Source organism: Pseudopodoces humilis, chromosome 6 (assembly GCF_049639895.1).
Source record: "Pseudopodoces humilis isolate 2021_Gansu_Grassland_sample_001 chromosome 6, ASM4963989v1, whole genome shotgun sequence".
Taxonomy (NCBI): domain Eukaryota; kingdom Metazoa; phylum Chordata; class Aves; order Passeriformes; family Paridae; genus Pseudopodoces; species Pseudopodoces humilis.
In genome coordinates, this window is record NC_142205.1 from 22,631,254 (window position 1) to 22,656,485 (window position 25,232).

The 25,232-nt window shown below is 37.8% G+C and overlaps 2 protein-coding genes across 6 annotated transcripts in view; one reads left to right on the forward strand and one right to left on the reverse strand.

Moving 5' to 3' along the window:
- WDR19 (WD repeat domain 19) overlaps positions 1–823 on the forward strand; it is a 39,074-nt gene extending 38,251 nt beyond the window's left edge. For both annotated transcript variants that reach the window (XM_014262067.2, XM_088056120.1), the window contains exon 37: positions 728–823. The gene's annotated coding sequence lies outside the window, so the exon portion shown is untranslated. The remainder of the gene's footprint in view (positions 1–727) is intronic.
- A 447-nt stretch (positions 824–1,270) lies between these two features.
- The window catches only part of RFC1 (replication factor C subunit 1), a 29,583-nt gene continuing 5,621 nt past the window's right edge, over positions 1,271–25,232 (reverse strand). For 3 of the 4 annotated variants that reach the window (XM_088056123.1, XM_088056122.1, XM_088056121.1), the window contains 21 exons: positions 18,151–18,383; positions 17,333–17,407; positions 15,491–15,568; positions 15,057–15,147; positions 14,729–14,961; positions 13,543–13,650; positions 12,861–13,040; positions 12,435–12,539; positions 11,054–11,450; positions 10,012–10,121; positions 8,552–8,666; positions 8,029–8,117; positions 6,898–7,035; positions 6,401–6,496; positions 6,140–6,238; positions 5,553–5,707; positions 5,347–5,464; positions 4,290–4,435; positions 3,611–3,824; positions 2,374–2,565; positions 1,271–1,819 (listed from right to left, as the gene is read on the reverse strand). In XM_088056123.1, the coding sequence (XP_087912249.1) occupies positions 1,718–1,819; positions 2,374–2,565; positions 3,611–3,824; positions 4,290–4,435; positions 5,347–5,464; positions 5,553–5,707; positions 6,140–6,238; positions 6,401–6,496; positions 6,898–7,035; positions 8,029–8,117; positions 8,552–8,666; positions 10,012–10,121; positions 11,054–11,450; positions 12,435–12,539; positions 12,861–13,040; positions 13,543–13,650; positions 14,729–14,961; positions 15,057–15,147; positions 15,491–15,568; positions 17,333–17,407; positions 18,151–18,383 (3,074 nt within the window). In that variant the 3' untranslated portion in view covers positions 1,271–1,717. Of the gene's footprint in view, positions 1,820–2,373; positions 2,566–2,760; positions 2,997–3,610; positions 3,825–4,289; positions 4,436–5,346; positions 5,465–5,552; positions 5,708–6,139; positions 6,239–6,400; positions 6,497–6,897; positions 7,036–8,028; positions 8,118–8,551; positions 8,667–10,011; positions 10,122–11,053; positions 11,451–12,434; positions 12,540–12,860; positions 13,041–13,542; positions 13,651–14,728; positions 14,962–15,056; positions 15,148–15,490; positions 15,569–17,332; positions 17,408–18,150; positions 18,384–25,232 lie in introns of those variants that run through there. The other variant, XM_088056124.1, reaches the window with a different exon arrangement.

Below are 25,232 nucleotides of genomic sequence, written 5' to 3' on the forward strand. Positions count from 1 at the left end.
TACATGCCTCTGGGAGTTTTTCCCAGTAAGGAATCTTAACTTACAGCCTGGGTCAATGCTTCAGATTGCTTGAGACCCAGTTCTATCACATATTTGCCCTCAGGCATGCAAACACCAGTAGGTTTTGCTACTGCAATTAACCTGTTAAATTGGGCTTTAACTCAGATTACCCCTATGACCACATTAAGATCCAGAAGCTGTTCTGGTTTGGAACATGTTCCTGAACAGCAGGTGTGCTTGAGTAGCACCAAGAATGGTTTGAAGATCTCAATATCATCTAAAATTCTCCAGATCTTCCAGCATGGGTTTAAGTATGGGGAGAGAGGGAGAGAAAGCAAGACGGGTACTAAGTGGAAGAAGCAAATCTAAAGTGCATGTTACATGATCTTTCCTATTTAACAGAATTTGTCCAGGATAACAGCAACAAGTATTGGCCTGAAATACTTATACTTCAAAGAACGAGAGCATGCCTCTATACCAAAGACTTGGATCCAGGACTTTGTTGTTTGTTTTTTTTTTTTAAATGGTAACTAAAAATGAGGTAACAGTGTTCCTCAGTGTTAATAAGTTCAGGGCAAATTTGCTATTGCAAATAAGTGAAAACTCACCTGTAGGTCAGAGTAATGCATTAAAATTCTTTTGGGGAAGTTTTAGTTGATTGTATTTTTCCTGATCTGCTATCACAGTGTATTTGAGAATATAATTAACCACCTCTGTTTATTTCCAGGTTTGTGTTGGCTGGCAAAGCAGCAAGGAAAGCTCTATCCCTACTTCACACATCTCTTCCCCAGAAAGGCCTAATAACAGCCATGTCACTTCTATTTTGTGATATCTGTAACTATTTAGCTTTTGATAAATTTTGTACTTTAGTTTATTACTATAATAAAGCTGATAATTACTACAAACAAAATCTGCATTTTATCTGCACCTAAGACAGAACACAGGGCCATCTTTAGAATGTGAGCGGCAGGAAGAAAACCACCTCCCTACCGTTCTCTTCTTCATTATCAGTTCTGAACTGTTTTGAATATTTTTAATTAAACATTTTTTACTCTTTAAATATTCCTTTCTGGTTTTGATTAAAGATATAACTTGTTCAAGTACAGGCTACTCAAGCTTTGGAAGTAAATCCCTCACTGCTTTTCTGTGTCTCTAACTGAACAAAAGGGAAGTCGTAGGAAAGAAAAATGCCACATCATGTACGTGAAGGAAAGACAAAACTGGAATAAAGGTGGGAGACAGGACACAACACTCTAGGAACTTAACCAAAGCTTTAAAAGAGGCCTGTGAAACATTTTATTGTAGTTTTATATACTGCTTAATTTCTGTAATGTACAAATAGGTCATTTATGTATGGGGTTTTTGCGTCATGTACTATTTACAAGACTTCACCACATAATGTCAGGGGATTTATATATAAAAAAAGAAAAGCAGTGAAGTCCTAGGAAGACTCAGCAGAAATGCCAGGTAACTAAGCATGACATTTTCAGCATGTTCATGCAGCTGGTGTCTGTTGCACAAGGACAGTTATAGCTTGTAACATGTACCATGTCAAGAGTAAGCACAGCAGGGCGTTGCATAAGAGCACAAGAGCTACAGCACCTCTATAAGAGGAACATTTTCAATGCACTGGTTCTACTTCCCCCACAGCAGCACTGCATCTGTTTCATGTTCCCGGCAGAAGTTAGATAAGCAGAGCTGTGTCCAAAGCAAGATTTTATTCTAAATGTCTAGTTTTCTGTTTTCTTTTTCCTTCTTTTTTTGTTGTTTCTTCATTTTTCTCTCTTTTTGGCAGCTTGGAAGACTTCACCTTTTTTTGCTACAAACAGAAATATACAGACAGTTTAAAATCCAGCTGCAACCTGACAAAAGTTTTAAGTCAAAATGTAGTCACTGTTAAGGAAAAAGCCATCTCTTTCCCTCCCCTTTCAGATGTGAAGTTTCTAAATGCCACAGAGAGTACAGACTACAATATTTAGTCTTAAGGGCTGACCACAGTTCCCCATTTGGTGATACCTACAAAGGTATTACTAGAATTGTCATCTGTAGTAACCACAGGCACAGGCCACTGGCACCATCCTCACTGACACTTGAAATATTACTAAATTTTAGAATTGGATGTGGAACTCATAGATTTAGATTGATGTCTCACTTTGGTCCAATATAAGATCATGGATCTAAGTAACTTAGACTTTTACACATTACTACCAGTTAAAAATTTAAAAGTTGAGAGATTATTTAATACCTACTATGACTGTTTTTCTTAATTCATTAAGGTGGTGTTAAAAGTCACAGAAAGATAACTAAAAACAAACAACACTAAAAGCCCCAACACTTCAGTGGGGTGGTTTAATACTTAGGAAATTAAATCACCTTAATCATTGCATCACTGTCAACAGTATCCTGCTCATCCTCATCAGATTGGATCTCTTCCACATTCAAGTCTTCACTCAGATCTAAGGTCGCTGCAGATCCTGACTGCCTTTTAGATGCCTTGACAGAACTAAGTGAATACGGAGTCAGATGTGCCTCTTTGTTGTAGGCACGAGTAAAAGCTGCTTTGACCTGCCAGGGTGGAAGGAAGGAAACTGAGTATCAGTTTAGGAACTGTAGACTCTTAGCTAACCGACTTACTGAGAGATTCCACGTCAACTTTCCTTTGGAAAGATGTGACCAAAGACACATAGAAGACAACACTCTCTCAAAAGGACACAGAAAGCATTTAAGAACTGTATGGTGAAGGCTCATTTTAAACAAGTCCCACATAATCCTCAATAAGTGTGCATCTTCAGATGCTTCTTGCTTCAGCCTGCAATAATTTCAGCACAGTCACACCAGAGCCCCCTTCAGCAGCACTGTACACTTGCCAGACTAAGCAGCATATTCAGACTAGGGGAAACACCTGATGGTAGTGTAGGTTTAGTTACCAGTAGGTTCTTCTCTTTCTGTGAGCACCTGACCTGGATGAGGGAGATCATGGTTCAGACCACATCTGCCTATAAAAAAGTCCATAAGAAAGTCCATAAAAGCAACATGAGCTTAAGCTCACCTTGTACCAGGTGAGGGTCCCAAGCACTGGAATGCAGTAGCTGGACACCAGGGGAGCAGTACACAAAGCACCCAGGCCTGGCAGTTCTGTCTAACAGGATTGGGAAAGATGCAAGCTGCAAGGCAGCCTCTGAATGCAGGGCCTGCTCTGTAACACAGGCAGCCATGTGTCCCTCCTCCTTTGCAGGATGGTAAGAAAGGCAGGGCTGTGCCTGAAGGACACAGATCTTGCAGCCAGAGCTTGCTTGTACAAAGATACCATCTTTCTCTGTCCTTTCTGCGTTCTGCTTCTATATCCAGGACACAACTGACTCCCAGTAATCCTTTACACCAAGAACAGAAAGAGTAAGACTCCTGAGTAAAGCAGAGCCTGATTATCTTTTAGGACTTAGCCCTGAATTTTTAGTGGTGTTTGACAGCTGATTCACAAAGCCTACTATCAATTATGGTTAAACTGGTGCACCAACTTCAACCTTTCCAAAGCATAACCATACCAGAGCAATTATTCCAGGATTGTTTTTTTTAATATACAGAAGAAAACAAATTCACTGGTCAATTTTACCTTGGGATCCAGCTTTGAAAAAGGACTGGGTTTGCCTCCCCACATGCTTATTTCCATGATATTTTCAACATCTTCTTTCATCAAGCAGTAAGAATCCATAAATGTTATAGCTTGTTGTACACCATCTGCTCCAAAGTCTTTCAAGGGCTGGACAAGTGCATCTCTCAAATATGACAAATATTCCATATTTACTGTCCTCTTGCATGTCTGAGTTCTTTGTCAAATTGAAAATAAAGTATTGAGTAAGTAAATCGGTCCAACCAGCATCACTGACTTCTACAGACAAGAACAAATAGGTAAGGAGGCCCTCAGCAAATCAACAACCAGCTTCCTTAAAAGCAAACTACAAGTTGTACTGTGCCCTTCCTTTTGCCATACCTGCATTAGGGAATAGCCAATGCAAGGTATTTGAACACCAAACAGTCTGGGGAAACACATCCCTAACTGAGAAAAAACTTCAGGGGAAAAAAAAAAAATGCAAGGTACTTGTGATGATACTGAAAGTGCTTCCCGTTTGACTTGTTCAAATTAAGCACTGAGAAATGTGTCACTAGTAACAGAGGAACACATTCACAGAACACACAAACACATCACTTGTTTGCACCAAGCACAGCAAGGAACTGACAGTAGGTAATGAACTGCACAAGAAAGAACTGTATCAGAGGAATGTCAGTACTACCTGAGACTCATGTGCATTGCCAGTTCTTGAATGATACGATCATGTTTGCCTGTAGATGAAAATTTCCCCAGCCAGCTGGGAAAGACAGGAAACTGGGACATGTAACCCCTCATCAGCTCCCCTGGGAGAACACTTGCATAAATAGCCTGAAAAAGTAACACACATACCAAACTCAAATCACTGAAAGTCTCACAGACACCATGACACACTGCCCTGCACTGTCCCAGGGAACAGGGGTAGTCAACACAGGGCCACAGTGGAAACAGTTTATTTTAAGCGAACTCTCTCAATTGCTTATTTCTGATCAATCCCTATTGGGTTACAGCTTCACCCCTTGTGCCACCCTGTTCATTACCATGTTCTAAAATATCTGTGAAATTATCTGGGTTTCAAAACAAAAAAAAAAACCCCAACCCCAAAACATAGCCTTTTCTCATGTCCAGTTTAGAGTGCAGTCAGACAAATAGCTGACTTCACACAAAAAAGTGATCTCCAACAGAAAGAGATGGTGAAGGAGACATTTCCAAAGAACACTGCGAATCTACATCAAGTCATCTGTGTTCCTAGGCAATTCAGCTCTTTGGACCTGTACTGGGCAAGGAGGTGAACTAGATAACCTCCAGAGGTGCCTTCCAATTTCACCTACAAAGCATTCTCTGATGCCAGTCATAATCCTTTTAAGCACAAGTCTTGTGAGTGAGCATTAAAAGAAGTACAGTGACCAAGCTTCAGTCCCCTATGCTTTGGGAGAAATCCTGCCCTGGTGAGAGGAAGGATAGAGCAGGCTTGTAACAACACGAGTGATATCAACCATGTGCTTCTATGCTTTGTGAAAAGTCCAACTTTTCCAAGTTTCAGAAGACTTCATTTCATGTTGCAACATGGGCTCAACAATATGGATATGGGAAACTCTTCTGATCACCAGTGGAACAGAGAATACTACATGAAGTATGAACTATAAAGATCATATAATTATACTGAAACACCAGTTTCCACAGATCCACCTTTTACACTGGACACCTCTTAAAAGAACATAAAATGAGTGTTAAGTGCTCACCTGTGTTGGAAGAAGATTCCAATTCTGCTTGCTACGAATCTGCCTGTCCACTATATCACCATCACATATACTATCAGCTGCTCTACTCAAGAGCACCAAGTGCTTTTTTAAATTACCTCTGGAAAAAAAATGAAGTTGGCTTTGTTACAAATCAGAAATACCCAGATACAAAAGCCTATTTCAGTTTAGTGTTTGGAGTAACTCACCCAGCAGCAGCTGGTTTCACATGCACATAATTCTCCTGGACAAAGAGAGGTGCTAGCGAATAATCATGGAAGAAAAGATCTGATTTGTCTATAAGAGACATACGAGCAGCCTCCTCTCCAGCAGCAAAAACCTTCCGGACAACATCAAAAGGACCCTAAAAAAAATGACATTTCAAGAAGTCAGTGGCTAGAAAGTCAACACAAACAGTAAGACACAGCACAGTATCAACAAAATTAGTGTCCAGGAGTATCCTGATTTATCAGTACAAGCTCCAGATTCAGTATTTCCACCCTAGAACTTTACTAGTTTTAAGAAATGCATTTTATTTTGATATTAAGAGAATTATTTCCTAAATAGAGAACAAAGGATGGGAAGTATGAGCTTCATAATTGCATCTTACATAAGAGACCAGTATATCAAAATATATACTCAGTCCTTGATGTACTACTCTTCAACTATTTGTAGAAAATGTGACAGCTCTTGGCAGCTAGGCTTTATTCAGTGCTTCAGTTCAAAAGATGCTTATAAAACCTAGTGATTATATCAGAACATGACAGTATAAGCCAATCCAGTATTTGACACTTACCAGTTTGATGTCCTTTTTGGCTCTGCTGGCATCAGTTTTAGCCTCATCATAAGTCAGTGATTTGTCTTTTGCACACCACATATTAAGATTATGTAAAACCTAAAGAACAAAATTTACAATATGGTAGCATAACAGAATTTAAATGGAAGACTCCAGCAGTAACAGGCTGATCTTGATACATAAAAATACTGTTCAAATTCTTTGAAGTCAATGTACATAATCTACTATCTGAATGGTCACTGATGCTGAATGGGTACCAACCTGTCTGATGTCCTGATTTGCTGCCAGGATTATCTCTTGCATAGCAGGTGGGGGAATTTTTAAACCTTCTTTAAATGCAATAGACATCATGGCACCCTGTAATCACAATTGAGAAACTGTCACTAGAGAATCCCTATGAATTCTTCCCCCAGCAGAACATACTGACACATCTATGAAAGAGCACTGCATATTTTTCTGAATTTTTAAAGCACATATAGCTCAAATATTCTCTCATAAACAAAAACCATCATTTACCATTGGTGTAAAAAAGAGTATGTTCGTTTATAAAAACTCATTTTGGATATATTCTTAAGACAAACATCTAAAATCCAAAAGGCTTTGGGAAGAATAACTCAGACTAATTCATTCTGAAAAGCAGTTGGTTGCTGAGATGATCTACTAAAGTGGTGTATCCAATTCTGAATAAACTCTGCCACATGAAAACTGAAGTCACTGATGGTAATTCAGTACAGTCAATAAAGCCACAGCCTACTTACTTTGATCTGTTCTAGACGAGGTCTTTGAAAACGAAGATCCAAACAGTAGTGGACCAAGGAGCGCATTTTAGGATGGTTGCGATCATTGCACATACAAATGATTGGTATCTTCGTGTGTCGGATCAAACCTATCAACTCCTGTAATTTAAACATGTTACAATTACATCAGCTAACCTGGATAATAAGAACAATTAGAATGTCATACCAAGCAGCATTAGTCCCTGCCTTAAATCAGATCCTTGACAGGTGCCAAGTCCATAACACTCCTCCTGCTGCAATCACATTTGTACCCAATGCAAACCTGTTTTCCACTTGCTGTTCTATTCAGCTGCAAGACAGTTGCTGCCTACCCACATCTACTCTCTACTTCCAGCAATTATGTTTGGAACTCTCTTCAAGAAGCAATGAAGACCAATAGCCCAGAGTACAGCTGTCCACCTGCAGAATTAGACTAATTTCTGCAAAGGTCAGTTTGACCTGGCTTATACCCAGAGGGAGCACACAGCTTTCTGGCTGCACCCTGCCACAAAGAATGAAAACGCAGAACGGAAAAAATCAGCTCATCCCTGCTACAAGAGGCTCCATAATTTTTAGGCTTCCCAGAACAAACTTTGCTAGCTCTAATGAAGGTGAAATTCAATTCAGTTTCATTCCTGCAAGGGAAATACCTGCATCTGAGCTAAAAATCAGTATGCCCTTTACCATCAAAGTACTGCATGTGGCTATAGGAAATCCTCAGAAGCTAAAACCGTAGCTACTAAAGAGAACAAAGGATGCTGCTGTCAATGCCACACATTAGTTACTCAGTGTTACTGCCTATGCAAAAAAGCAACAGTCCCAGACAGAACCCCCCACTGCCTGGAGATGTGACCTTAGGATAAATGTACCTGTTCTAAAGTGCACAAGCTCAAGTTCATCACTCCAGGCTTCTTCTACGCAAGTATTTTTTTTCCCTCCTCTACCACACAATTCTTACACAAAGACAGGCTTCTAAAACACGTCAGACTCTACTCTGCAGAGAGTTTGTTTATGGACCGTGGGTTGAGGACAGTAGAGTGGCTTGACTATTTTGTGCTCTATATGGTACACACTCTTGGCAATGGCATTAGCTAGGAACTACAGTGGCTTCACCTGAATCCCTCCTCTGTCTTCATTGCCTGCCATACCATCCACTTCATCCATGATCAATACATGTTTCCCACTAACTGATGAAGATGTACCTGAAAAGGAACATGGATAAGAAAATGAGATGGGAATAAAGAAGCCTTGCTCAGAGTTTTACCCAATGCTAAGTAAGATAATCCCATCCTAGGCAATTGAGGTGGTGGCTCTGCCACTTGATCACATCTATGTTCACAGACAAGACTATAACCTCATGTCATCCTCTTAGAAACAAGTCCCATTGAACAGAAGAGCAACTGCACAGTTCTTGAGTAGTTTGTGCAGATGAACAACTCGTTCTATGAATAGCAGGATTTAATTCTAAACTGAAGAATGTAACATCTTACTACATGAACCCAGCCCCATTAGAGATGGACTCCTCCACCTGACAAGCAAGGTAAATTCCTAACATTGTTGTGCAATAAGGAAGTTCTGTCCTTCCTCTAACCAGGCTCCTAATGAAACAAAAATCTCTTTCAAACAACAGACGCACCAGAACAGAAGTCTTTGATGCTGGTGTTGTTAAGTGATTCAGCAACTACTTCCTTTAGACTGTTCTTGCTGCGAGTGTCGCTGGCATTCAGCTCCACGTAGCTATACCCCAGCTCCTGGTCCAAACACAAGCCACATAAAAAGTGAGAAAACAGATCAGTGAAAAATCACACAGCTTTAATTAGTTTCTCGCCTTATATTCCTTTTCTCTAGCAGTTAAAAAAAAATTTATAACCATGTATGGAACAGACAGGCCCAAAAGAAATCATACTTGTTTTGGTTTTGTGGTGTTTCATTGTTGTTGTTTTTTGAATTTTTTTTGTTTGTGGGTTTTTTGTTTGTTTTGGGGTTTTTGTGGGTTGGTTGTTGACTCTTTTTTTTGGTTGGTTGGCTTCTGTTTTGTTTTTTTGATGGGGATGGTGAAGCACTGTCAGTGACACATTAAATTTTGGAAGATTAACACAACTGCCAGCAGGGATAGAAACAGAGTTATGAGCCAAGGCTGGCTAAGCTCCATGGTATTTCCAGCTGCATAACAGAGAAACATACTACATGGCTCTGAAAGCCGCAGGAAAGAGAAGCTTTTAACTATTTAACCAACAGGAAGCACACGACTCCCCCAGCAGCACTAACACTTCCTTCAGTCCTGACACAACTTAACCCAGCTGCTCCTTTATCAGCAAACTCTCCTGCCAGAGGCAGCCAGAACGCAGCCCTGAGCACACACAGCCTTGGTCTGTTCTACTGGCATTTCCTGTGGAGCAGAGAAATGCTGAAAGGCAGCTGAAAGCAAGCCAGGTGAGAAACCAGAAACAGAAAAGACCATGCTTTGAGAAAAAAAATGAGCTCAAGACAGCACATTCACCTTTTCTAAAGGTCTACTTCTAGGTGTGGCATCAGCTTGTCAGCACAAAGCTCAAAGGCATGCGGGCATGCAGTGGGGGAAGGGAGGAAGAAGGATAAAGAGTTACTCTATACAACAGATTTTTAAATTCAGATTTAGAAACGGACACATAGCCCTGTCAATTTCTCTCATCCTAAAGTAGCATTTCAATTTAGAAGAAATCTGGGAAAGATCTGTTAGATATATAAAAACAATTACCTTAGGCTTTCAAAAAGCTTGCCAGAATTTGACTCACACTAAATTAAGTGCAAATATTCTCCAACTTGAAGAAGTAGTGCTGAATGCTCACAAATTCCTATTGTTTAACATACCATGATATGCTTCCTCTCAATGCAACAGAAAGAAATGCAGACACACATTGGTACCTTCTCACCTCAGACCTGATAAAGGTATCTAAACAGCCACATATTTTCACCTGCAGCTCTGTTTTGAGCAGGTGCAGTATGACTGAGAGCAGACCCTGGTTATTCAGAACACACCCACCTGCACACTGTATCCAGATACAGAATTAATATGTAATAAAAAAGTGCTGGGAACAACCATTACTATGAACTCACCTTACAAACCAAAGCAGCTGTAGTAGTTTTACCAACTCCAGGTGGACCAGAAAGTAATGCTGCTTTAAAGCCTGTCCCATCATCTTTGCTTCCAGTTTTACTGGGTTTTGCTAAAAAAAAAAAAAAAAAAAACAAAACCAAAATTCAGGTTTTACCTAGGTATGTAATTATAAAACAAACTGCATGCTCCTAAAGATATCAAGCATCAAGCATCATTGGAATTTTTCTCCATATAAGGCCTGATAAGAACATCCAAAAATTCATATACAGCTGCATCCCAACCACTTGGGGAAAAGCAGCTTAAACCAGCTTACAGTTTATGACTTGCTGTGATTTTGAATTGAAAAATATCAAGTGCTATTAATGTAATACAGCCATTTCAACAATTTCCTCACAACAATATCACACACATGAAAAACCAAAAACACCACCAAACCCACACACAACCACAAACAAATTAAGCCAAACCCCAAACACACCACACACAAAAACCCCGCTACAGCTGAACTAAAACTTAAACCCTCTTTTAAACACAGAAAAACCTGTCTATAGGGGTATGAACTGTCTACTTGACACATGCACTTCTTGCCAGAGCCAGGACCTTGACAATTCATCCCTACACATGACAGCAGCCCTTTAGACCTGCTCTTCTCCTGTATCCTCACTCCTGGCAGTGCCTAACCTATTTCCTCTTGCTGAGGAAGAAATCAGTAGGTTCAACACAAGGCCACTTTTAGACACATCACAGCTAGGTTATTTTAGAGTTTTCTGTAAAAATGAAACCTAAGACTTGGGGAAAAAAATCTTTTGACACACATTTTTCTGCTCTTTTTTTGAGGTGGGGAAGTGGATAGTAAATGAACAGCTACTTCACAAAAAAAAAAAACAACCTTGGGCTCAATTGCTGCCAAAAACACATCCAATTGCAGTCTTATCCCAATTTCTAGAGTTGCTCTGCTACCACTCAGCCCTCACTGGTCCAGGGAACCAAGGAGCATGATTAGCATGAAAGAACACAGAGAAAATTAACCAGGCTAGTCACCTTGTCCATCTTCAAAGGTGTTCTTGTGCCAATTTCTGAGCCATCGGAGAAGTTTATTGGCACAGCTTTGCTCACCCTGCTGTCCAATAATTGCTTTAAGAGATACAGGCTTATATTTATCTACCCACAGCAATCTCTCTGCGCCATCTTCATTAACCTCAGAAACCAAGTTTCCCATAGGTTTGGGGGCTCCTTTCTCCTCTACAGTCTGATGTCTAAAGTTCGTAAGTTTTCGAACAGCAGTGGTTTCTTTCTTGACAGATCTGAAGGTATCTCCTTTTTCAGGAGTAGACTTGTATTTTTTATTATCAGCTTCCCTTTTGAAGGGGCTAAAATTCCTTTTTCCAGCTTCAGCTTTCTGTGGTGTCTTTTTGGGTTTTGACTCCCCTTTCTTTGCCTTAGGGAAAAAAAATAAAAAGAAATTAAAGAAAAAATACAGTAAATGAACAGCATATTTATTTAAACAATTACAGGAGTGCTTAGAAAGTGACAAAACTTATGTATTGATTAAATAAACTTCAAGAGCAGATACAGAAATACTCTCTGAGAAATAAAGCACAGCTAAACACAACTAGGTTGCAGTACAAGCCACAAAAAATAGGCAGGAAGCGTTCTGGTCATTCCAAAAGCAATCCCCTTATTCACAAAACCTGAGGCATCCTACAATGCTAAACTAATGACTCAGGTTGGAACAAATGGGTCAGACACCCTTGAAGCTCTTGCAAAACAACAGTTGCAGAAGTTGTTCAACCCAAAACAATTCAAAGGGAGCAAAAGTGATCAGCTAATAAGTTTAGAGTTGCTTTTCCCTGGGACACTAATGGTATCTTTGCATAAGTAAGTCATGTCTCAACTGAATGCACCACATGTTAGCCCTAACAGAGATTTTAACAACATTCTATCAGCCACTACAACCTAAATTTAAATGTGCACAAGACTTGTTACCTCTTTTTTTGGTATTGCTTGAAAAAATCACCCTTAATATTCTTAGTTCAAGTACCACATAAAGACAAGATTTGTTACATATGCACATAGTTTACATATTCCTGGGCCTGTCTGGGTACCATGTGGTATCAGCCACAATTACTTGTTCCAAAGAATTAATGAACACTCTTCTTGTTTCAACCACATACCACCTAAGGAGATGTAATCACCTGCTCTGTCAAGTACCTAAAATGCAGAATAACGTCAGAGTGGGAAAATAACTCCCAAGTAGAGTCATGTGTCTTAAGCACAAACAACAAATTTTTACTTTCAACCTAGAAGGTCAAACTGATGATTGTTGTGTTATTATTACTGGAACAGAAGACAAATTCCTTTCAATTAAAAACAAACCAAAGCAAAAAAACACCCTAATCCCCTATGTTCATTATAAACATACCTCTGTTTCAGCTGCCAGCTCATATTTGGACTTTTTACCTGGCATAGTTCGAATAAGATCAAACAGACCATCCTCATCAATAACTTTTGTACCTAAAGTTGATGCCTGAAGCAAAATAAAGAATTAAATGTCAAGCCAAGTTACATTAGGATTTACATAATTCATTTCAAAGTGTTTTCCAGTAAAAAACTATGACTAGGAACACAAGAGTCTCTCTCTCTCTATATATATATATGTGTATGTGTGTGTGTGCATGCACAGAAGTAAAAACAAAACAAAGCCCTAAACCACTTGGCAAGTTTTCATTTTAAAAATGCACTTTACTGTTAGTACTGCTTCCTGTTGGCAAGGATACTGGAAATTACCAGTTAAGAGAGAACAATTTGGTTTCACTTTGCCTTTGGCCAGGCACAGGAACACACTCACCTTCTCACATTTGGACTGGCCGCAGTCTCGCCCCACCACCAGGTAATTTGTCTTCTTGCTGACATTGCCAGTTACTTTTCCTCCATAGCGTTCAATCAGAGACTTGGCCTCATCTCTCTCAATACACTCCAGAACACCCGTAATTACAAATGTCAGACCCTCCAAGCAGTTTTCAGCTCCCTGAGAACCAGAGCATTGTAGAAAATGCCATTACTGATACAACTCTGCCAAACAGCTCTTAACCATCAGCTATTTTGACCCTCTACCATGTCAAGAAACCTATGAAACTTTACAAATAAGATTAGCATACTTAGCTAGAAAATAATTCTAGAAGTTCAAAGGGCAATAGCTACCAACAACACTTCACACATTGTTTACCTGACTATACTTGTGCTTCAAGCGTAGCATGTCAGTTAAATGAGTGACAGCAATCTTCAACTTTAAGACCAGAAACTACTTTTCATCATCAGGACTTCCTAAACCAAGTTCTGAATAGAAACTCTTTAGTAGACTTCCTTACATTTAGCCACTGCTTTACATTACAATTTAGGTTTTTCTAATACATTCTTCCTACTGGGAAAAAAATATCACTCTTTAAACAGTTAAGTTGATGCTTATTAAACCACTTACAGCAGTAGGTCTACCAAACACTCTGTATATGGAGTCCTGTAGCCAAACTTACCTGAGGTATCTCTTTAGAACCCAGTGCTTTTGGACCCTCACGATTAAGGAAGCTTCGGTACGCTTGGTAGTTGTTTCGCTTCTTTTCAGAGTCCTCAGGACTTACAGACTGGGTCAGGAGAGGGGAAAAAATTAATATACAAATTACATATATAAAAACAGCAAAATAAACACAAGCTTCACAGTTTAAGGCATTTTCATGCACCAAAGGAAAAGCAAGTTCTAACAGTTGCTTTTAATCTATTAACATGCAATACTGAAGCTTTTTCTGATTTTGGAGCTTGTGTTGAGATTTTTCTTGTTCCTTTCAAAAAACAGTTCAAAAGCACTACAGTTTAAAAAATATATACCCATTGTTTATTGTCAGGTTTCTATAGAGTCATCAATTGCACATGTACATGCTCACTTAACTCATAAATTGTCACTTTAAATTCACATCCTGTTTAATTTGTGATCTACACTTACATAAAAGTAGAAATACTATGAAGTAGACTTTGAGACACTTAAGCTTCTTAATCAGTAAACAACTGTTAAAAACTCACCTGAAAAGGAGGTGCAGACTCTCCATTCTAATTACAACTGTTATTTAATTGTCAAAATTATATGGTACTTTATACTGTATGATTAAAAGTACATTTTAATGTTGCCAATAACTGCTGGTGTTCAACAAATACAATTATCGAATCAAATAAAAAAAACTAAACTCTGTTCCTACACAGCATATCAATAGTAAGAAAAAATATGAGACAAGAGAGTGAAATGTAAATCCCTAAACAATGACATCTGTCATTCTAACCACAGAACAGATCCTCAAGATCTGTAAGTTTTCACTCCCATCAGTAAGTTTTCACTCACTAAATGTCAGAATTCCTGCATTCTGTGTTTTCCAGTGAAGTTAAACAAGAGAAAGCACAGAACTGATTTCACAGTGTACCTGCACACCCCAATGGACATGAAAGAACCTCAGGTCCTTCATCTGTTTAATTTACACTTCGCCAGATAATTTTTTCCACATAGTTTTACAATCGCTGTAAGGAAGGAACTTACAGTCTTACCAGAACTCAAATCTTTAAAAGCTGTCCAGGAGATTGAAAGTACCAACTTACGACAGTGACACTTACCATACACAAAAACTATTTTCCTGCAAGCTCCACCAAGACATCTAAATTAATTTTGATAGCTCCTACCTCAGTCTTCTTGGGAGAAACTTTCTCCTTCTTTGGTGTTGTCTTCTCTTCTTTCCCCGAAGCTGCTTTTTCCCTTGATAGTGAATTTTGAGCACCTCTTTCCTTTTCAGCCATCACTTCTTTTTTACCATCAGATGATTGTGGGGATAAATGAGAACCTTTCAACTGTTCAGGTTTAGCTTGTGGCTTTACAGAGTAATTCTTGGCTGCACCAGCTGAGTCTGTTGCTTTCACTTGAAAGGAGACAGAGGGAGAAGAGCTCATATATCAAAATGCATCTCATTAATATTATTAATTAGTGCAATGCTTTTCAGGTTCTGTATCCTACCTCTTTCTGACTGCTTATATCCGGCTGCTGTTGTATTAGGGCTGCTGTTGATGCTCAGTACTGTTTGCTCTCCTTCTGTATCTTTCCGAGACTAAATAAACACACAATGCCTAAGTCAGGGATGTGTGTCCCAAGCTACCACTGGGACACAGCAACACACTTCACTTAATTGTGACTAGAACTTAAAATACCATCCCAACACAGACATCCAGCACACACTGCCTGATTAGCAGGACACCCATTACTGAGCAAGGAAAAGCCAGGAGGGAAGTATAAAAAGTGAGCATGCCGTTTCCATGAAAACACTTTCCTACTGGTTTTAATGCATTTGTAGGTGTCATGGGGTGACACAGAAGTCTCAAAACTAAAGTGTCTAAATAAGAACAATTCCAAAAATGCAATTCCTAAAAGCTTAAGTATAAAAAGAATTCAACCTTTTTCTTCTGTGGTGCTTCATCCAACATGGCCAGAGTTCTAGCAAATTCTTCATCTTCATGCAGCTGTCTCTCCAGCTGAAAGGAAAAAAAAAATTTAGGCTAATGCCAAACAAGTTCATATTTTTAAAAAACTCTAAGTGAGCACACAGCTAGAAAAAGGCTGTCCTACCACAGGCAAATAAATTTCTGGAAATAGCATTGAAGAATTAGTTGTTTCCCCAGAAAGCAAGACTAGTTAAATCTAATGAGATTAGACGAGAAAAATTTATTTTTTGCACTAGAAACATTATTATGCCTACATAAGCTGTTTTCAAAGGAGTTTCTGGTTCATAGTTTTTATTGTTGCATACCCTTTTCTTTTAAATAATCAAACTTTGAAGGCAGCACCTCACAACAAACAGTCTGCAACAAGATGTAACCTTTTGGCTTTATCAAAAGCAGTCCCAAAAGACAAGCAGTAACAATGTCTGTTAAAAATTGTTATGATGTCTCCAGAATGAATGTTTTTGTCTCATTTACTACTAGCAACATATTAAAAAAAAAATAAAATCTGTCTGTTTTAGAGAATTTAACTACTGCCCTTAGCTCTGCTCTTAGTGTGTGTGAGTTCTGTTTACTTTAGGGAAGCAAATATACTTTAACTTTTTATTATTTATACTCATAAAACTGACTTTATCTGAGAGAAGAACCAGTAAGAACAAATAGTGCACAACATCTGTGAAAGTGATTTATTAGTTGTAAAAAAACCCAAAGTCAGTTTGGCTTAATTTTTATTTCACTTAACAACACGACCCTGACATCTTCAGTGATAACTGATCCTTTGGTTACCTTTCCTGTCTAATACGGTGCCTTGGGGAAAACCTTTTCTATTCATGGTGTTCACTACTGCCAATAAATATTGGCCATTGTTTCAATAAGAGAACAACAAAATAACTTTCATAATTGAAATCCAGCATGCTATGCTCTAAGATCCCAATAGATGACTTTATAAAACCAGTATGCCACAGGCATTGTCTGTATGTGAAATCTACCTTCCCTGTGTATATTGAGAAAGGCAAAGGGCAGTGATCACCAAATGCTAAGCTGACTGAGGCAGGGATACACCTGATATAAAGTACTTTGATGCACAGAAACTCTGACTGTTATAGATAAGATCAGTTCAAATGAAAGACATCACCTTATTTTTCCTGACAGGTTGTTTAACTTTCTAGTAGGGTAAAGCTGGATTCATTTACTCTCATCCTTACCTTCAGAGGTGCAGATTTGTCTGTACAATCTACTTATTTCAAACAATACTCAATATTACAAATATATGTAGGAAATCAAATTGCCCCAAAAACAAGTAAGTACATGTAAGTGTACCTTCCCCTCATATTAGTACTGATTCAAATAGGAAAGCTTAAGACATGTAAGGGTCATACATATTTTTCTCAACTATAAGAAAATTCAGAAGACAAGTAAAACAGATCATGGATGGCAATGACTTTTAATTTTTTCACTCCAGACAATGAAAAAAAACAAAAAACCACCATCAAAACACTACCAAACATGAGGAAGCAGAAAGTGAATTCTGTGTGAAAGGCAGGATTATTAGAAGTACATCAGCTGCACAGATAAAGTCTGGATAGAAGGAAAATAGATTAAATGATACATTCTATTTACACAGCTGAAATAATGCCTATAAAAATAACTGTGTGACCAGGCTTGCACATATTGATGGATTTTATTACACTTAGTTATAGCATACCTGGAATGTCCACCTTAATTTCTTAAGGAAAAACAATTTTAAGTTAAACAAACTGCTCTTAATATAGAGCATTAAATTTGTAAAGTTTTTACCTCTGAGTCTTCTTCAAGCTGCAGTTGCCTAGCAATGGCCTCATCATCTAGTGTGCTGTCACTGCTCTGTGAAGGCTGTATTAAAGAAAAAAGACCAACTATTCAGTTACCCCATTACTGTGTCAATTATAATAATTTAATATGTATAGATTACTTCTGTCTGCTTCTAGAAAAGGACTGTGAATAAGACATGCAAAATTAATTTCTAGCTCTCAAACCTAAACACTATTAAATAAGGCTATTTTCAAAGGACTTCATTATTCAAAACAAGACCATGCTATAATATAAATGTCTCAGCACTTCAAACAATGCTGAACACCTCTGAAGCTATCACCAGTTGGCCCACTTGAAAAATATATCAGTAACTACACTGGGAATTTTTAAGTTCTTCTATACTTTACTTGGTGATTTGTTATTCCATGAACATGTGTGCCATAAAGATTGGGAAAACAATCTTCTCCGTCTCCTGCCTGCCCTCCACCCTCAAATATAAGCTATCCCTTCCACTCACTAACCTCAGAAAACTTAATGGATTTCAAGAAAACTTAATGGATTTCAAGAAAAGTCACCTGAGAAGGGGCAATAAGAAAATACTGCCTTCAACTTCGTGCTATCAAACACGGAAATGCTACTCCAAACTTGTATTTGAGGACTTGACCTGCACACAAGGATCATCAGAGCTCAACTTCCACGTGAACAATCATTACTAAGCAACATGAGGTAGGAGCAGCAGGTAAGTAGTTCCTTGTAGTCAAGCTGCTCATTTGGAGCTGCCATCAGACACACGAGCAGCCTAAAGGAACATCATCAGTACTCACCTCTTTCCTTTTACTTGCCACCAGTTTCTTTTCTGAGCGTTGAACACTCCTTGTCCCAAAGAAATCAAGTGCAGAGGTGGGAGTCTGTTTCACTGGAGACAGGGGTTTGCTTTTAGCTTGTGGTTTTACCTCTTCTTTTTTCACAGTATTTGTTCCTGGACGACCAGTCGCTGACATCCCATTCTCCTTCGGCTTCAGGGAAATTCTTTTATTGGCAAAATCATCATCCTCATCTAAACACAAAGAGAATTCCATCACTTCTGATACACAGAACTCAAGTTCTAGTAACAGAACTGCCAAGAGAACTATTTTAGCACATTACATCAACTCAGATCTTAAAAAAATGCTACAGGCATGAAGAAGTTTTTTGAAAAAAAGGCCGAGTTTCACAACACAGAGTATTTAACAACTTTAATAGCATAACTTGAGTCTGAACAGATTCAGTACTGAAATAACAACACATTTGTTACTTGTGTAATGCATTAACATTACGTCTCAATTAGAGAAGTTCAGAAAGAATGCCTTCCCTTCTTAAACGTGGAAAACAATAAACAGAAGATCCAGATCAATAACTCTGTCCTTAACTAATGAATGTCAAATTGAACAGCACACCTCTTCCTTCACATTTTATGTGAAATGTAAAGGCACGTTTATTTTATTACTTTATATTATTCAACAACAAAACAGCTAATATAGGCTTTGTAGACATGTATTCTTAAGAATCTCTCCATCTTACATTACAAACCAAGAAAAAATAACAGAACATTTTCTTTACCAAAAGAAAAAAAAAAGATTTTTGGGTAAGTTTCCTTGGGTGGTTCTTAAAGTATTGTTCATAGTTTATGAATGTTTTAGCAAAAACATTTCAATGCCATTTTTTCACTTTTTCCCTTTTAGAAATTCTGTAAGATCTCTACATCTTTGCACTTAAACACATTCTCCTTCCAGTACAGTCAAAGTCAACTCAAAAAAATGCAACAATTTCACAGAATGCAGAAATCAGACAAGGTCTGCAACACAAAATGGATTCTTCAGTTTGAAAGGAGGAGGAAAAGTGGCATACACAGTCTAAGAATTATCCCACAGAATGCAGGGAAAAATTTTAATCTCTCCTTTTCAGACTCTTATCTAATAACCAGCATGTGGTCTGCCCAGCAATGAAAGTGTTTGATGGCCATTTATAACTTCTGAACCCAAACTCTACATACAGTCAATCAATCAACAAAAAATGAATATTAAGAACTTCAAAGAGTTTTATGTCATGTTGTGAAGTCTTATGGACAGTTATACAAATGAAAGCCTCTGATTGAGGCATACAAAACCTCACATCATTGCCATGTGACTAGATTAATACAGCAGCACAGAAGACAAACATCAGTGGACAAACTTCTGACTAGTGATAAAAACACCATCTTTGTGAATTCTTCTACAAATTCAAAGTGAGCAAATAAAATGAGAGAAAATCCCCCAAATTAACATTAGACACACTAAAAAAAACAAAGGAAAGACTTGAGAGGAACAGAAACAGAGGCAGTTTTATTTGCATGCCTCTAACTGAAATATAGTTTTACTTTTCTCAAAATACAGATGTTTTAGACACTCACCTCAATATACCATAAACACAGATTGTTGTAAATATCTGTTTTTTAACAGAACTCAAATTGACAGCATTATCACAAAAACATGTTCATTTTCCAGCAACCCCTAATTTAAGTCCCCATATTTCTTTTCATACAAAAATTTGTTTTCTTACCACCTCCTTAAGTTTAGAAGATGTTTTATGTCTGTCATCTCTTATTTTTGATGTACTCTAGACAAAGATGGAGGGAAACAATTGTTTTTGTTTCACCTATTCTCAACAGATGGCAGTGTTTTAGAGTGTTTTAGGCATCAGCCAGAACGTGCTGCTACTGAACATTTGCTAGGCAGAATATAATGAGAAGCAAGCAGGATTCTGCCTATTGCTGGGAGAGAGAGGGAAAAAACTAACACAAAGATGCATCTGGTAAGGGGGTAGATTAGTTCAGCAGTTAAAATGAGAATGCCTAAAGATAAAAGTTTATCCAGGAGAAAGTGACATTTCAGCCAACTCAATTCACAATGTAATAAATGGAAGGAAAATTCAATCCCAGGCCCTCAGCTGACAGCAGCAGGTTTTCCACAAAGGTAAAAGCCTTACTGTTCTCAACACAATTTATTTTCACAATGCAGCAGTAAATGTCCTGCTGCCATTTAGCTCAATTTAACAAACTATGACTTATCAGGGAGATTTGGTCACAAGATGCTGTAGACTCCTAATTTACAACAGTTTCAACTCTGAATAGGAGATTGATTACCTCAAACAACTTCAAGAATATTTTTGGTTCTTTCAAATTTTTCAGTTTAACCAAAAAAAAAAAAAAACATTTGCAGGAGTGAAATATACCACTACTGTAAATCAGCCATTAATGTAGATGTAATTACATTTGTCTTAAGATTACACTAATCCTATTCTGTCCCCCTGGTCCCAGCTTTTCTTAAACTAAGGACTGCCCAATGCAAAAAAAGAATTTTTACTTATCATTCATTATTGTTATCAGAAGATCTGTATGCAATACTGATTTTTTTCATTATTCACTTATAGCCATAAACAGCAACAAAAGCCAACAGGATATTGCTTTCTCTTAAGCAGAAAGAAGTAAATACAATTAGATTTTAATTAAAAAAGATATAGACTCAAGTAATTTATGAAGCCAGTACTACATATTATCAATAATGAAAACTTGGCTTTAATTATGTTGTTCCAAGAAATTACAGAATTAGAAGCATTTATGGACTGCAAGCAGCGGCTGAAGATAGACAAGAGACTCACTTATGAAGAGTCATTAACAAATGTAAATAAAGAAAAGGGAGAATGAGAACATGTAAGTTGTCATCAGGAAACAAAACCATCCTGATTCTATTAAGTGGATTTCAAAAGAGGCTTTAGGAGACTGACATTCAGGCTACAGTATCGTCCCAGGTTTAGGAAATTCATAAACACATCAAATTCATCTGATCTCCAGGCATTCCCCTTATTTCAAGTACCAATCAACACCAACTTTTTCAGCAAAACCTTAACGCTTTTCCTTGAAACAAACTGCTCCCACACACCTACTGCCACAGAAGCGAACAGCAAAGTTAATCAGCTGCACACTTCCAGTCCCCTTACAAGCATGAAGGTAACTTTATTTACAACTCTGAAAATGCCAAGAGAGTCATAATATTGCTGCTGCACTAAACAGGCCAATGTTTCTAAATACCTGACCTGTAAAAGGATAAAGATGTGTTCTTATTCATACAAGCAAACCAATAATTTGTAGAAAATACAAGTGAAAGTTTGGGTTTTAATTTGTAAAAACTGTAGATTAATTGCATTCTTATAGCAATTGCTGGGCAAACCTTGATACAGCCTTACATGGGGTCATGGACTTCACCAAGAAATAAGAATCAATTTCATCATCAACTAGATGACTTTTCTGTTGTAAAACCTTCCTACATCTGAACATGACTATTCCAAAAACAGTATTTCCTGCTTACATTGATCCATCTTTGTGTGCTACACAATGGAAAAATATCCTGAACATACATGTCGTTATTTTTTCCAGGATCTGCTTAGAACTACAGATACAGGTAAAGACTGTATATTCTAGTTGAGGCTTGTGGAAATCAAGTACATGTGACAAAGGGAAAAGTAATCACGTGATCAATAGAACACACAGGCAGTGACAATCAGGAGATTGCTTTTAATTATTTTGTATGCAAACACTACACATGAAGAAGGGATCTATAATGCCAGGCAATGTAGGAGGACAAACTTCCCTAGCAACAAACACCTGTCATCCTGGGGGTTTTAAGAGCTATTCCATGACATTAAAGCACAGTTGGCTGGCTTTCATTTTATACACCATTCCAGCAGTAGCACAATTACGTTAATAAACCAATGCCAGCAGGTCATTTGTAACTGTTTGTTATTCCCCTTCCTCCCTGCTAGCATCACCCTTTCTCAAAAGAGTTTCACCTGTTGATTACGGAACAACATCTGTGGCTGTTCCCTAACTGAGCCTGATGAAAATTTTCTAGGCTGTTTTAAACATAAATTCAGATCCTTTTAAAAGGCTTGGGTACAGGAATTACCTCAGCCAATCTAAAAAGGAAGCCATCTATTGCAGGCAGGGACAATGGCAACAAGCAGCATAGGACAGATCCTCAGAGTGCCTTCAGAACAATGTATTTTATTAATTTATTATTTCTGTACTGTCCAGTTGCTTGTCTCTAGAGAATATAATTCCCTGGCTCCTATTCTATTTAGGATACAAAATATTTGAGGCAGAGACAGCCTCTTACTATGATGTCACAAAACTAACTCCAAATACAGGCAGGGCACCTACAGATTATAAATAACTTGTACTTATTATGACATTAGTTGAATGGCATTTGTAGACTCCTACCTAAGGATTTCTGTATGGAGCTAAAGGACTATATCCTAAAATCCTTAAATCTACATTACTTGTAAAAAATTACAATACTGTGGACATTTCTCAGTTTCAATGACACCTGCACAGGTACTTAAAACAGTTCCTGTCCTACAGACCATGTGATCTCCAGCAACAGGCATTGCTGTCTAAGCTAAACTGAGAGTGCAGAAAATAAGGTTTGTCTACAGCCCTAGTATTGACTTTATTTACTTTACCTATGCATGGGTCAGCACTCAACACTCCCAACACTTGGCAGGATTGAGTTCTGTACTCATTTTTTGCCTAAAGTAACTCTTCAAGAAGACTATCTTTATGATAACCACTTCTCAAAAAAGCCAGCAAGTCCATTCCAACTCAACCCCTGTAATTCCTTCTAAAGAACAGATGCTATGTGTGATGAGCAAAGTGTATTTTTTCTTTTTCCTCATTTAAAAAAGCTCTTCAAATTGCAACCTACATTTAAAAATTTAGATATGTCATTATGTCATTGTAGATTTTTCATGCCATTTCTCAAAAAAACTAACTGATTTTAGATGTTATACAAACATGCACTTTAAACCACAATTATTAACACTTGGCCTATATTGATAGGTCAAGGTTCTGTGCTGTTATAAAAATATAAAGCTTACCCGAATCATTTCACCTTTACACCCCTGAAACAAATTTACCTTCGTATTTTTCAGTTATAAAACTGAAAAACCTCAGAAAGTTGCCTCTGTTCCATTTTTCACTTTGAGATAAAAAGGCTTAGAGATACAATACTGAAATGCAGTTAACCACCATGAGCTAGACACTTGAGTGTCAAACTACATAGCCTTTGATATCCTTGGTTCAAAACATACCAAATTGAATTGTTAGTCAAGTCTGTATGCTTAGTTTTGGGACCATTAAAATACGTAAGGGTGAATATATTTAAACCAAAATAAATTATCTTAACCTGAAAACCCATCAATTATAGCAACTCCTTCCAAATGAAACGCTTGCACTTGGCACAGAAACAGCTGTGTGTATTACCTCAGCAAGCAATTAGAAAGGATCAGTCCATTAACTTATTCCAGCTTATTATTATTGAAACTTTTATTCACTTAAGCAGGTTATTTTTCTGTAACAGTAGTTCACAGAAGCAGATCTGAATCCCACCATGCAACAAAATTTCATGTTCTGGTCTAATTGCCTGAAGTTACCTGTGTGACAGGAACATTCAGTAATGTCACATGAATAATTACAAAACTGGGAAAAAAAAGTAACTTCAAGCAATCCAGGCAAGTATAAACGTGTAATTTTTTCCAGCTGCAGCTCCAGCAGCTCAACTTACTTAGCCTCTCAGGACACAGTGCTCTGTTTTCAAACAAAATCAATCTGTGTAGAAAAAAGAAATCCAAACATAAATCCTCTTTTTACATTTTGAACTAATCCAGCAGATTAACCACATTAAGACTGGTTACTGTGGCAGCTCAATGAAGAGGTCTGAAAAGGAGGAAAAATGTCTCCAGCACGGAGAATAGGAACAGGCAGAGGAAAGCAGCAACATCCTGAGCTAACACAGCTACAGCTTGAAGAGCTGCTACAGAGACTAAACTAAAATTAATTTTATTTCATGTCCTGCCATGTTTGAAATACAGGCTGACAATTCTAGTGTCTTCTGATAAATTAATCCTTTTTTTAGTCATAACTATATTTATATCTCAATATTGCTGTTATCCTAGTTTCTGTACACATCACTTCTATAAGAATAAGATTATACTTTACTTCATCCGCATGTCTGGTTTACACTTACTCCCCTACTCAGGGAGATTACTACCATACATTCAGTATGTTCATACAACACTCCTCTCAACTCTTAAGAGACTGAGAACAAGAGCATATTTACCATTACATGATCCCCTTATGTTGTACTGCTGGTATTCCCAAACTTCACCAAATCAATTTTAAACAGGCTCACTTCCTCAATAACTTTTACATTCTCCTCTACAACACTCATCCCTGCTTCTTAGGATTTCTGCCAGAAATTCCTCAGAAGCATTTCAAAACTCCCCTAAGGTTCAACTACACCTTCTCAACTGACCTTTCATGAAACACTTTAGAGGAAAGTTTGTACACAGACTACTATTTATCTCCTCCTCACATTTTCACTTAAGTATAGCATTTTCCATAAGTAAGTAGAACATGAGTATTGCCCAGGAAGTGCCAGTGACAATATTTTATTTCACCGTGAAATATTTCAGTGAAAGACACATTTATTCACTGACAGCCTGCTGCTCATTTGAACCTGTGCTTGGATGTGGCGACTGTTTTTTGCCCACCAGTATTAGCACTTAATTTTTTGTCTGAGGTTGTTTGGGTTTGTTTTGTTGTTCGTTTGTTTGCTCATCCCCAATATTCTCTACATTAGAAGAGTCTGTATTCTGCAAGGATCTTCACAAGCTATTCTTTTTGTCCTGTCTTCTAAGCTAAGGAACAATCTTCCAGTAACCTGCAGACCTCCTCAGTTCCTACCATGTCAGTTTTTCTACCTTTATAAATAATTCAGGCTATCACTACAATAAGGCTTTTCTATTTTTAAAAATATTCAAGCAACCAAGGCAA